This window comes from Ctenocephalides felis, unplaced genomic scaffold (assembly GCF_003426905.1).
Source record: "Ctenocephalides felis isolate EL2017-DRISC unplaced genomic scaffold, ASM342690v1 CF-g0.4_SCAFFOLD_02909, whole genome shotgun sequence".
Taxonomy (NCBI): domain Eukaryota; kingdom Metazoa; phylum Arthropoda; class Insecta; order Siphonaptera; family Pulicidae; genus Ctenocephalides; species Ctenocephalides felis.
Window position 1 is genome coordinate 9963 of NW_020539063.1, and position 15205 is coordinate 25167.

General features: G+C 29.3%; 1 protein-coding gene across 1 annotated transcript; it reads right to left on the reverse strand.

Moving 5' to 3' along the window:
- Positions 1–927: 927 nt before the first annotated feature.
- On the reverse strand, positions 928–9652 carry LOC113381471 (cilia- and flagella-associated protein 57-like). Its single transcript, XM_026620374.1, has 3 exons — positions 9476–9652; positions 3280–3420; positions 928–1026 (listed from the first exon to the last, which is right to left on the reverse strand). Exons 1-3 carry the CDS (start codon positions 9650–9652, stop codon positions 928–930), a joined length of 417 nt encoding a protein of 138 aa, XP_026476159.1.
- Between the last annotated feature and the right edge of the window lie 5553 nt (positions 9653–15205).

Genomic DNA, 15205 nt, shown 5'->3' on the forward strand with positions numbered 1-15205 from the left:
TAATTGCAAAAATGTAATTATTATACGAAATTTTGGATTTAGTACTATACTATTGTGCAATTATTAACAAAATTTTATAATATTATAATAATTAGGGGAAATACGGACAAAATGGTATATATGGTTAAAATGACACAGTAGCCTTATTTAAAATCGACTAGTTTTAATAACGTTTTCGCCTTTGTATAACATGAAGAAAGCCATAATAACAATCCTGTCAGACGTTGAGCGTGATTGTCACAGTCTTGTCGGAGTAATCAGTCCAACGTGTTTTACGCCTTGAAATATTCAATCTTATTGGTCAAAAAGAGGCATATTCGAAACTCCAATATTTCGATAAACTATACCATTTTGGAGAGTTATTTAAAGAACTATATTAAGTCCTAGGTCAATAATAAATTAGTTTAGAAAATATAAATCTTTTCCTGGCCACTCCTAGACGTCGAACACTAGTCCAGCCAGTTACCCTTCTTGTACACGTGTCGGTAAATTTCTTGCCAGCGCAAGTGGTTTAATAAGTATATATCATTAAAAAATAAAACACCATGTTATTTTGTTCGTGATTTTGAAATCCGATCAAAACTCATGAAAATAAGTTCAATAGTTTTTATAGCATTTGAATGATTCAAAAAAACTAAGGAAATAGTATGTTTCATTACACCGACAATGGATAAATATTATTGAATAAAACAAGTTTAAAGAAATTGTTTTGTGTATAAATATACATGAAATTCACATTTACCTCTTCGATTACAAGGTTCTTGTCTTCCAATTGAGCCATATGGTCTTCCCCGGCTTGTTGAAGAGCTGCTTCCATTTGAGCTGCCAAATCTTTTAGTTTGGCTTCGTAATCTTTTCGCATTTGATTCGTTCGATCTTCGAAACGAGAATATTTATCATATTCGACAATTAATTTTTCATTGAAAGCTACTTCCAATTCTTGTACCGCGGCGTCGTGTTCTTCTTTAGTTTTTGGATCTCGGAATTAATCGCATTCAATTCTTGAGTGTGGTCCATTTCGAGTTGCTGAGATATATATTTTGAAATAAGCATTTGATGTGTTACAGGAGTTGCAGGAGAGAGTTTGAGTTTGTGTATTTATTGGAATAATTTATGTAATAAGTATTGCAAAGGCTATTTACTGATATTTATTTGTATTTTTTTTTTAAAAAAAGTGGTAGCGGTATAAAACATCATTTAAGCAATAGAAACAGATACATATTCAATACAGTTCATGTTCTAACTCCGAAAATAGATCTAATGTTGTATTATTATAATACTTTACCTTATTTTGAGCAACTAATATATAATATTTTAATATATTATTAAATATAATATATAATGTTTTTAAATAAGAGTTATTTCTTTAAATATCGAATTAATATTGAAATATTGTTCCTAATATTTTTTATGGATAAAGTATAACTTTCTATTTACTTTCAACCAATAAATTAATAACATTAAAATATTTTTGAATAATAAATAAAATATTGCAGTAACATTTTTAACATGCACATTACGAATATTTGACTCTGCTTAAATGCCTATAGTTAGCGACAAATTAAGTAGAATGTATTCCGACATTTCTATTTGCCGTAACTGTCATTATTTGTTTTCCTCAATATAGTATAGGACGAATTGGTATTTATTAAAATATAGTATTAATTAGCACACGAAAAAGATTTCTGTTATGAATAATACTTGTATATTTTTTAACCCGTAGTCTTCTTATCAAAAATCTTCTTATTCAACATACGACGCGAAGTAAAGAATTATTAATATCTCATTTGAGAAATGATTGCTTAATAAATAATAAAGCTAGTGATGTGAGGGATTTTTGCATGTAGTCCCGATGCAAATTGAAGCAGCTTTTGTAAACCACGATGTAATTTTCACCTATGATCATCTCATTAAAATTTAATGAGTAGCAAAACCACCTTTACGCGTTTTCATAAATATACATTGTTCATTAATTCGTTAGAATTTGTTCATTAAATCCGAGTCGGCTAAAAATAATTACCTTCAGTATTTAATTAACCCCTTTGGCATAGACTTATGGCGTTACTTGAATTATAAATATTTTTTTTATATTCCCATATTTTTGAATACAATAAATCGCAACGGGATTTTGCACAAAATTAATTATTCAAATTTGAAAGTATAAAGGTGAATACTTTATGGAATGGGATTTTGCAATTATAATGAAATACCTTATATACGTTTACATTTAATAGTAAATAAAGTAATCAGTAACTGATTTTATTGAATAATTTAATGTTTATATTACATATATAAAAATGTTACATATTATAAAAAAAATTACTAGGTTTATTGCATTGTCATTTTTTACGTTAAATATATATATATATATATATATATATATATATATATATATATACACACTTTAGAGCATTTTTTTGAAGGAGGGCTCTCGATTTTTTAAATTTTAAAGTTCAACATAGTTCAACAAAAAGTCTTAATTCTTGAGAACTTGGGGCTTTTATGTTATTGTTTTTGATTGTGGTTCTAGAAATGTTATTCACGGTTACGGTTTTAAAGTCCAAATAGTAAAAATTTACCACATTAATCGAAAACTGGTCATAATTTCACCAAAGTATTAGGTTGCACTTAAAAGCTCATAATTTCCACACAGCGTGAGATAATTTTTACAAAACTATATAATAATTTTATGAAAAAATTTGCTTATAAATTATAAATATAACATAGCGAATTTTAGAATCGACTTTAATGCTCGTTTTTTTAGATAATCTAAACTTATCTTCTCTATAAATATTAAATTTTAAATAATCTTCGACAATTTATAAATAAAAAGCTTTAAGAATAATATCATGAACCTATAGTATTCCAGTTTATGCATTTATTTATATTTCGAATGGAAGCTGTAATCGGTGATATTTAAGAGTATTTTAGACTATATCTAAGAAATAATTGATTTTTTTTGTAGTAATGAACTAAATAAATTACTGTTATTATTAGTATATTCTTGGCATGCTTGGAAGATGTGACATTGAAATGAAGCAATACTATAAACAATTATTTAATATTTTTTAATTGTGAATAATAATTAACGAATATATAAAAACGTTTAATATATACGTAGACTTTATTTTTATTCAATTCATATACTCAAAATCAATATTATTTTAGCTACTAAATTTATAAAAAATTGCAACAAAAACAAAATATTTTATTAGTATGCGAGCCGTTATTTTGATAAACAAATTGCCTTTTTGGGCAAGAAATCAAGATCTGTATCACCTCATTTTTCTCCTTGAGTTCCTCGATGGCGTCGCAATAGCCCCGATGCACTTCTCGCATTTTCTCCGAATGAAAAGCGTCTCCCTGGCGCATCTGATAAGCGTGCTCGTTTTCGATTTCCCGCATCCGTTTCTCTAAACCCTTTTGATCATAAAAGATTCGGTTAGTTTAGTAATTTAGCTATAGTTTCTGAAATTTTTCTCATCTATTATAACATATACAATTATCTATTTTTTCATAAATTTTCATTACCTTTTCAGTATATATATATATATATATATATATATATATATATATGCCATTGAGAGGATGTAGGAAAAGTATATATTCAAAACATTTATATTATGAATATATACTTTCCCTACATCCTCTCAATGGCAAACATCTGTAGCATGACGCATTTTCAAATATAATTTTTAGTGAATGTACAATTTAGTTTGTGAGTGTTGAATTTAGAATCAATTTTACATCCAAATTTTGAAAAGGGGACATGTTATATCACGTTTCAGTGAAAATTGAATAATTACATTTTTAGTTTAATTTTTATTTTCGTTTAGAAAAAAAAAATCATAAATAATAATAGCTATCTAGGAAAACTTAAACAATGTATGTATACATATGTATTTGAATATATATCTAACTATGAATGAATATTTTTTAAATATCCGACCAATTTATTAAATAAAAGTTCCAGTATATGTTGCGCGTTCTGATTTTACTCATGTTCAGTGCGATACATACAAATAATTTAGATATAAATCCTTTACTAACTGATGATAACTTATAAAGTTATAAAACAAAAAATATGAAATTAAAAACTATGAATAGATAAATGTCTTATCAGAATATAAAAATGCCACAAAACAATGTTAGCGTTGTGGTGATTTGTATTTAAACTGTTTTATTTATGGCGCGGAAGATAAGTCAAATCAAACTAAAGTCAAATTGTCTAACTAAATTAATGAATTATCTGTCTTAGTAATTAATTTAATAATTGAGTGGATACCAGAAAAACTTATTATATATTATATATATATATATATATATATATATGTGTGTATGTGTGTGTGTTTTGGTAAATATTCACAGAATGTCAATAATTTCACGTGAATTTAAATTCAAAATCGTTTATTTTTTTATTGAAAATAATATAAAATCTACATAATATTTACCGTCATTCACTACAAATATATTACGTGTGTAAGCCCTGATATAATTCCGAACATAATTACGTGTTTACGCAAAAACTTTGTACGCAATGTACAAATGAGCAAACAATATACGAAATTGAATGATTAAATTTGATTCTCTAAAGCGATAATGCATGTAAATACTGTAATTAGAAAATTATTAATTCGTGAAGTAATTATCCGAATGCGGGAAATGTGTTAATTACTAGTAATTATTAAAATTAAATACATCCAATCATTATGAATGCGCTCGCTATGGTGTTGGCTGCTTGGGGAGGTTAAACTAATTAATGTTTAATTGAACTTTAGTTATTATGCATGCGATTTACTGTTTCAGGAAATTGTACTATGATTATTTATATTGTATAATAATCTTTGGAAAAACTTCGTCGACGTCTATATTCCTTTTGCTTACTTTTTAAAACATTAACAGATTAAAAATCTAATTAATTAATAATCTAATTAGTATTTACTAATATTTTATTTAATATTTTATGTTTATTTCATTTAGTGAGGTAAGCAACAGATCCACTATACAAAACAGAACTATGCATAGACAAAGAGCCAGTGAACCTTTTGAATAACGGTGTTCCTGTAAGGCTGAAAATTTTTGTACAGGTGATTCTTAACGTGCTAAGTACGGAAACGACGGTCTGGCAGGTTTTAGCCCTGCACATCATGGTCGTCCAGGCGTTTGAAAGTGTAAAAAATATCCGAAAATTAAACTTGTTCCTGTAAGGTTCAAATTTTTATACGATGTAATTCACTCATTGAGAAGTTCGAAAATCAATCTGCCAGACCATTTCGACCTGCACAAGTACCTGCCAGACGAGCCGGAAAGTGAGCAAAAAATGCCCCAAAATAAACTTTGTCCTGTAAAGCTGTAATTTACATATGTGTTTATCTAAGCAATTCGAAAAAGGTCTGTGCAATTGCCAGACCATTCTGGCTAGCATAAGCCCTTGCCAGACGAGGGCAAAAATGCTATGGCGGGAGGGCGAATAATAGGCGTTGCGTGAAAACTTAGCATATATCCAAACGATATTATAAAAAATTACAAATTATATAAAATATTACAAATTTAAAAAAGTCTGTGCAATTGCCAGACCATTCTGGCTGGCATAAGCCCTTGCCAGACGAGGGCAAAAATGCTATGGCGGGAGGGCGAGTAATAGGCGTTGCGCGAAAACTTAGCATATATTCAAACTATATTATGAGAAATTACATTTCATATAAAATATTACAAATTTAAAAAGGTCTGCAATTGCAATTGCCAGACGAGGGCAAAAATGCTATGGCGGGAGGGCGAGTAATAGGCGTTGCGCGAAAACTTAGCATATATTCAAACGATATTATGAGAAAATTACAATTTATATAAAATTACAAATTTAAAATTTTAACATTACCGCCTATGTGTTGATCAGCTCCGTTTGCATCCTCCTCAGCAATACGAAAAGGATGTTGTGATATTATTTCAAAAATTGAAATTGGTCTCTCCCACGAACCAATTGAAATCAAATATTTTTTCAATCAATATCCAGCCAGTATTTTGAGGTTTAAGAATTGTTGGTACTTTTAAATGACTATTTGAAAACTATATCTACTCGTGCGGTATGTGCTGCCATTATTTTTTTGAAATATTACCAAATGTTTTTGGTATATTTTTCATTGAATGCAGTAAATAAAATCCATCGAAAACAACAGCATCATACCAAATTGTTTCGTAATCAGTTATATTTAGTTTCGTTATCAGTTGCTCGTAAGACTTCAATCATTGCTGATTTCGCGGTTTTATAGATAGTTCCATCTGCGTGGCAAAGTGACATTAAAACTAGTTGGTATTCGTATTTTGCCTTGAGGCAAGTTACATAAACTTCCCGACTTAATCAATAAAAAATAAATTAATTTATGAGTGATTAAAAGTATTACGAGTGGATTTATTGCAGATAATTGAAAACGAACGAACACGACGTTAACTCGGGGTATTTTCTAAAAGCAAAGAACCAGTTTTCGTAAGATTTCAATGGTTCAGTATGTTCAATAAGACCAAGTACTCTGGCGTTATACCAAGTAAATTGTCTAAATTTAATTTTAACCAATGTGAAATTAACTACTTATTTTCTCAAACTTTGATGAATTTTTAAAATTAAACTACTTGTCGTAATGCGGTAATATCTCACTAAATTCTATAAGACCATGATATATATATCTCCCAAAAAAATTCCATGAAAATCGGCTTAAATTTTTGTTTTCAACACTTAATTACAAGAAAACGGCTCGGTAGATTTTCACCTAAAACTAATCAGTATCATTCCCAACTAATATCTTTCGAACAGTTTTTTGATTTTTTAAAATCAATTCGGTGGTATGAGCTTAAATGTGGACGAAAAGTTTAACAATTTCTCCAAATTACAAAGAAACGGCAGATCGTCGCACTAAACAGACAAACGATAGTCCTCATCGAGGTACATCAAATGGCTTTTGAATTTCTGAAATGGGTTCAGGCGTTTTTGAGCAAACGTCGATAAAAGGTCTAATTCTGATAAATGCCAAAAAAAGCGATATTATTTTTTGCAAATTTTGATGAATTTTTAAATCGGTCCAGTCGTTTTTGAGAAAACGTCGATTTACTTACGGAAAAAAATCTGTTCACACATACGAAATCTGTTCACTCGTACATACTTTTTCCAAATTTGGTCTCATTCGATTCAGAATGGCTTGAAACGTCGAGAAAACATAAAATTAACAAATCAGATTTTTTGATGAAAACAAACTTTTTCGGGAAGCTAACAATTGTAATGGGATATGATAATATTTTTTCAAGATCAATATTTTATTGGATTTATCGCGCTAATAGGCGACCAACCAAATCACGTTGGACACGAATTTCGTGAATTTTATTATTAGCTTTAATAGGTTTCTTCTTTTTTTCTGAAGAAGAAATTCATAATTTGTACCTGTGAAATTTTTTCTTCAAATCTCTTACCCTCCGTTGAACATTCAGAAATTAATGTTTTTTTTCAAATTTCACCTATTTTCATAAAATTCAATAGCTACTCAATAGAAGCCTGAATTGAAGTATTAATTAGCGATATATCTGATAATGATGATTAATTCATGATGATATATATTTCATTGTAACTAATTAAATTTATTTTGACCATAATTTGTAATTTTTTATAATACCGTTTGAATATATGCTAAGTTTTCACGCAACGCCTATTATTCGCCCTCCCGCCATAGCATTTTTGCCCTCGTCTGGCAAGGGCTTATGCTAGCCAGAATGGTCTGGCAATTGCACAGACCTTTTTCGAATTGCTTAGATAAACACATATGTAAATTCCAGCTTTACAGGACAAAGTTTATTTTGGGGCATTTTTTGCTCACTTTCCGGCTCGTCTGGCAGGTACTTGTGCAGGTCGAAATGGTCTGGCAGATTGATTTTCGAACTTCTCAATGAGTGAATTACATCGTATAAAAATTTGAACCTTACAGGAACAAGTTTAATTTTCGGGTGTTTTTTACACTTTCAAACGCCTGGACGACCATGATGTGCAGGGCTAAAACCTGCCAGACCGTCGTTTCCGTACTTAGCACGTTAAGAATCACCTGTACAAAAATTTTCAGCCTTACAGGAACACCGTTATTCAAAAGGTTCACTGGCTCTCAGTCTAGCAGGCAATAAATTAATTCTAAAATCACATAGCTCGTTTTATTTATTAACTGATATAAACGAGTCACAAAACGATACAATAATTTTCACTAAAATATTGGCTTTTATAATAAATTGATGAAAAAGCGAGGTTCTTAGAATCAATTTTTATGTCCGTTTCTGTAGGTCATCTAATATAAACTTCGAATTAATCTGCTCATTTTATTTATTAATTAATATAAATAATTTGATTCAGAATATAAAATATTAGTTTTTTTGTTTGTAACAAAATGTAACTTAATATAAAAGTGAACATTAATAATATAATAATAAACATTGTCTGAGAAAACAAACTGTCATATCTTCCACTTATTATAAAAAGCCTGGGATTGCTTTTAATAAGGTATAATTTGTTTTCACTATATTTTTTATTTTGAATTCTTTGTTTTTTATAGTATAAATGCAAAAAGTTTTAAATCTATGAGTTCTATCTTACTACATAGTAGTAAAAGGTTTTAAAATGATATCACATGATAATAGTCCGTTTACGTCAAAATATAAAACTAGTGGTGTATGGCATCGTGCTTTAAGGCAAATTGCAGGAACTTCTCGTATTAAAAATTAAATTTTTAAAAAAGATTAAATATGTTTTAAACTTTGAAAAATTTAGATTTTTGAGAAATTTTAGAAAATTAGATTATTGAGATTGAACTATTTTGGAAATTTTGAACTTTTCAAAGCAATCTCGAAGCGCGTAAGCGCCGCGTCGCCTTCTAACGGTTAAACGATGTTACGAAATCAATAGAAATATTAACAAAATTGATACACATTATTAAAATATCGATAAAATAGCTGATAAACATTTTTGACCGCCAAATGACACTTTTTTAACTTATTTTTATTGAGAGTCCATAACTGCTGGATCTGCCTGTCCACAAATTTTACCAGTTGTTCATTTCATCAATACAAGTAAAATGTATTTTTGAATTATTAAAATCGGATGCTCCGTTCTCTTAAAAACTGAATTACGGTTTTGGCACTTTTTGCCTTTTTTATATCTTCGAAACGGCTAGACCTACATGTGCCAAAAACTAATCAGCACGTCTTATTATTAATAGGAATCGAATGTTTTTTTAATAATTGAAATCGGTTGAACCGTGTGCTCGAAATTGTCGATTAAATTTTGTATCCGCACACACACATACATCAGTTTTTTCTTAGAAATGCCAAAATGTCCAGAAACCTCAAGATATATAAAAATTTTAATTTTTAATTTTTTTTGCGATTACTATAACTTGCTCAACGGGAAGTTAATTATAGACTACTTGAATATGCATATTATTTTGAAACTTACCGTGATGAAGACCATTTTTTCGCGCATTTCGATTTTGGGCATCAGTATCTCTTGGCAATAACGAAAATCCTTGTCTAGCTTTCCAGTGCGTCCCTCGCAATTCCCAACGCGCCAAATCGCTACCGAACCGTCATCACACACTGTTATCAGATTGAGATCGTCGTATGATAGACGCATCTTCACTATCGGACGATTGTGGAGCTTGTATTCCAGACATTGACCTCCACTGGCTTCCTAACAATTTTCAAGGGATACTTTAAATCTACTGGAAAAATGTTTCGAACACTTACAACTATGCTTGCACTGCGTTCTGCTAACAATATTGACTATTGCTGGATTTCTTATAATTTCCAAGATATACTAACCAATTAACAATAGAGCTTTCAAACTATGTACTGTTGTTTTATGTCTTTAGAATCGAATCGTACGGTTATATTCGTCAAACACATAATAAGATGCGCTGGTAAGATATTGGGTGAAAAAGACTTGAAAATTAATTAGCTAATATTTAGTTCTTTGACTAAAATAACAATATTTCATAGAATTTACCAGTTTGCAATAAATTCAATTCAATGGAGGTGAGGAGTATCAGAATCAGGGGTCACAACAAGGTTTTGCGAATCAATTTTTTATAGTTTCTTATTGTTGTGTTATCACTATACAATTTTATAGCGTATAAAATATTGCAAACTGGTAAATTCTTCAACGAACAGGCACGCCGAGATCCATCTCAAACAACAATATTTTTCATTTCTTTATTTTTTCCGGTTTAATCATAAAACGTTCTAAACATCGTGAAATTAGTGAATTTGTTTTATTTTTCTCTAAAATTGTTATTAGCCAATGATCATACGCATTACGAGTATACACTAGTTCAATCTATGGAAAAAGGTTCGAATAAAAATAAAAATATTATCACCCTTACAATTATGTTCATTTATTGCTATGGCGATATTTTTAGATAAAATAAACATAATAAAGGTTCTGCTTACAATATTGACCTCCGCTAGCTACCTAAGAATTTCCAAGGATCTTTAAATCCAATGAAAAAATATTCAAATAATTTTACAACACTTGTAAATATGCTCGAACTTACGCGTTATTTATTTTCTAAAATCAAACATTTTGTTTACAAAAGTAGAAAATCATGCTTACAATCTTGTTTTCACTGGCATTCTAAGAATTTGACATACTTTGAATATAATTCACAAATGTTTCATTACTTATGACTAAATTTGTTTAAGTTTACGCGTTATATTTTTTTAATTCAACTTTTTCCTTTTCTCTATTCAAAATAAATCCAGCTTGCAATACTCCCGTTAACTTCGTAAATAGAATTTTACGGTATCATCGTCAACAATTTAAAACTTGAATAAATATATGGATGCGAAAATATCCAAAATTATTAATTTTTATAATAAATATTATTTTGACTTTCTGTCTATAAACAATTTATAATACAATATTTTAATCGATTGTTTCTACTCAGTGTACATATTACAAATATATATGTTTTCTCTGCGATTTATCACTTAATCAAATTCGTAATTCTATAATTAAATTTTATCTATTTTCAATACTGAAACATTTTGGTACATGTTTTAATGCAATTCGCCAGAATATTGCACATTTATGTATATGTGTCATGTAAGCAAATGTTCAGCTGTGAAAATTTATATTTACATTATGCAAAGTGACAATATCATAAAGGAAATTGTCATGTACTGAACATGACTATTCTATCGTTTTTTCAACCTTGTCACTCAAGCTATTCGCCTTACACATATTTAGTTTGATATTCCAATATTGATAATGCAAATAAAATTTATCAAGTTTAAATGTATTTTTGTTAGTTCACGACAAAGAGTTTTTCTCATCAATATGTATATAGTAACGAATATCTTTATTATCTGCACTTATTGAAGAGACTTACCGATTCAAAAAAAACCAGTTGTAAGTAATATTTTTCTTTCAGGAAAGTTGCTTTCCGACACGTGTAAATAATCGACTTCAATATACTATTATTAAGAATGGAGATTTACTAATTTCTAGAATTGCGACGACACTATTTTTAACTGTTATTTCGAAACAGTAGATATAAGGTAGGCAATCGAGAAATTATAGGGCATGATCATACTAGTAATGAAATATTTACTCGTACTCGAAATAAGTACTCAAAATTCAGTTCAATCAGAATGATTCATATTGGAACATTTGAGATACTTAATTACTCGTCTGATTAACTATAACAATATTTATAGAATGAGAATAGTAGTACAAATTATTACTCTTACTCTATTGCATAGTGTTACCTGTGATTAACATCATAACATTGAACGTATCTCTATTATCCACCTAACAACTGAATATTTCTTTATACCTGTAGCGGAAATCGAATGGATAACACCGATCCGCCGGTGCCTGCTGCGAATAACATAAGATCGCTGCGTGCCATCGCCATACAATCCATGGTCGGAGCAGGGGGCATTTGACCAGGAAGGAGACCCACGTGCTGCGGTTGACGCGGGATAACTTGTCTGATGATGGTCGAATCGCAAATCTCACGCAAATAACCATCGCTCGCCACCGTGTATGCTCGTGTGCCGTCTCTATGGGGGTAGGTAACCAATAATTAATTCTGCATGCACGTCAATTTTGATAAATATATTGGATAAATCATTTGTTGATTTATCATTATATCTTCTATATCATTATACAGGGCGTTCCTAACTTTGACGTCAAACCGAAATTAGATGTTAGTACTTCAGGACCTTAACTGTCCTGAAAAAAAAATTTGAAAAAAAAATTTTACGTGATTTGGAAATTATGAGCTTTTATGTGCTTCCTAGAGCTTTGCTGAAATTATGACCATTTTTCGGTTATTGTGCTTAACTTTTAATTTTTGTTCATTTAAACTTTGAAACCGTAACCATGAATAACATTTAGTAGAAGCACATTAAAAAAATACCACAAGTGCCCCAGGTTTTCAAGAAATAAGACTATTTGTTGTACTATGAAAAATGTTCATATTCGGTCGATTTTGATAGATCCTCCTTAAACAATTTACTAATTTTTCGGTTATTTTTATGCTCAAAATTTTCCAATAATAATATTCACAGGTATATTACCATTTTACAATCCTGATTGAATGAGCTAACTTTTGATGAAACTTGCTAACACACGCTAGTAAATTTTTTAAAGGAGTGTCTCTCGAAGTCGACTTTTTTAATTTTAAACTCATAGTTCCACAAAAATCTTAATTCGTGAATACTTAGGGCAATTGTGTTATTGTTTTTTGATTGTGGTCTGAGAAATTTTATACGCGGTTGCGGTTCCAAAGTTTAAATTAACATAATTAGTAACAATTAACCGCAATAACCGAAAAATGGTCATAATTTTACTAAAACCGTTTGCACTTAGAAGCATATAATTTCCAAGCAGCGTGAGATTTTTTTTCTATTTTTATTTTAGACTATCACCCTATTTCGGCTTGACGTCAATGTCTGGGACACCCTGTAGACATATATTTTGAAACAAACACAATGAATTACAGAAGCTACATACAATTTTGGGTAAGGTATTTAAAAATAAAAGATTTTTTTTATCTTTTGTCATCACCAATCTCCGAATAAATTGCTAATTGAATTGGAAAGAATTTACTGATGTTTTTAAGTTTTGTTATAAATATACAATAGTGTAAATAAATGCCGACATATTATTTCTGGATAATCTAAAGTCTAAACTATCTGACCATCTTCAACATAACTTATTCCATTAAAAATTATAGTATAGTTATATACTTACATAATATTTTCTAGATTTTAATGATCGTAACTTGCCGTTATTGAATAAAAATAAAATATATAATAGAAGATTTTATAAATTTCCTTATTTATAATTTTAAAAAGTCTGTCTAAAAATTATTACAGTCATTATCAGATGAAAAAAATCTGTTTATGTAATTTTAAATTAGTACTTTTCATGTTTCAAGATGTTTTTAATTCTTAAAAAATCTATCAGACAGATGGTTACTTACATAAATGAAAGATGTTCCAAACGATAATCAAAATAGATATAGACTGCAACTTTACATATCATTAGTTTTATGTGAAATAATACGTTGATTCAATATTACATTGCGGTTTTCATAAAATACTTATCGCTTCTTATTAAAGGAAATGTGATAGGTGCTTGTGTAAACATTAAACTGATATACTAAATAAACGCGTACTCACGATTATCATTTTACATCACATATATAATTTTTTAGTTATTCGTTGCAGATTATTTTTTGTTATAATTAGAGTTAAATTAATATAAAAATATAAAAAATAGTTCCAATTATTTATAAATATGAAATTATGATTAATAATTTTAAATATATAATAATATAACCGGTAAACGAATCATGAATGAAATCTATAGAGGATTTTAAGTCTATTACTTAACACTTAAATAATCATAGAAACATAAATATTTCAGTGGTTATGATTAAGAACAATTGTGCATTTAAACTTACAGTACATGTGTATCAAATCGCACTGACAGTACCGTTTAAAAATATCTTTCTACAAATTAGAAGAGTATTTAAAATTAAACTTTTAATCAAATGTCGTAACACCAAACAATTTGTTATTCAAAATTCAAATCCAAAAAAGTAATTTGGCAACGGGCGGAAGCCCCAGTATCTTCCGAACGCCATGACTGCATAAAAGATAACAACTTCCGGGAGCGCGTTAATTAGAAATAATAATGGTGTCGTACGTATGCGGATGGCCGATCACCATTAAGATTGTAATTCTAGCCTCGTGGCTATCCTGTGCGTTTTCAGTTCCCAAGAGATTCTATTTAATTCGTTTAATGATAATCGAATGCTAAGTGATCGAACGGTATAAAATAACATGGTTGAGCAAAAATATATTAGGCGTTATAATGAAAAATTAATAATAACAAAAATGTAACGTTTTACTAAACTAGTTGGTATTGATATTTAGCCTTGAGGCAAGTTACATGAACTTCCCGATATGTGTAAATAATCGACTTAATCAATAATAAACAAATTAATTTATGAGTGATTAGAAGTAATTGAAAACGAACGAACACATTAACTCGGAGTATTTTCTAAAAGCAAATTTCACACACATCAATAATTTTTTTATTGAACGTGTTTTCGTAGGACGTTAATGGTTTAGTATGTTCATTAAGACCAAGTAATCTATCGTTACACCAAGTGAATCATCTAATTTTTAAAATTAAACTACTTATCGTAAGGCCGTAATATTTCAGTAAGATCTATAAGACCATGATATATATGGCCAAAAAAAGTTTCATAAAAATCGACTCAAAATTTTTTTTTCAACAGTTTAACTACAAGAAAATGGCTCGGTAGATTTTCACCTAAAACTAATCAGTATCATTCCCAATTAATATCTTTCGAACAGTTTTTGATTTTTCATTTTGAGCTTAAATGTGGACGAAAAGTTTAACACTCTTTTTCAAATTAGAAAGAAACAGCCAATGTGACAAGGCTATGTTACGTAGCAGTTTTCATATAACTGTTACTGAAAACTTTCAAAATCCTATGGGATTGCTGTGCAGTCAAGTGTTTTAGGTAAAAAACCTAACTTAGAAAACGCACGGATGTAAAAAAAACGATGTTATCATAACTGCATCTTTGGGATATGGCTTGATAATATATAAGTGAAGTGTCATTTTATGTGTAAAAACGCC

Bases quoted from the DNA above. Each gene is read 5' to 3' on its own strand.
- LOC113381471 (XM_026620374.1), bottom strand. From the start codon at position 9,652: ATGCGTCTATCATACGACGATCTCAATCTGATAACAGTGTGTGATGAC. The intron at 3,421-9,475 runs GTAAGTTTCAAA...TATGATCAAAAG, and splicing joins AAAAAATGGTCTTCATCACG to GGTTTAGAGAAACGGATGCG. The intron at 1,027-3,279 runs GTGATACAGATC...TATATATCTCAG, and splicing joins AACTCAAGGAGAAAAATGAG to CAACTCGAAATGGACCACAC.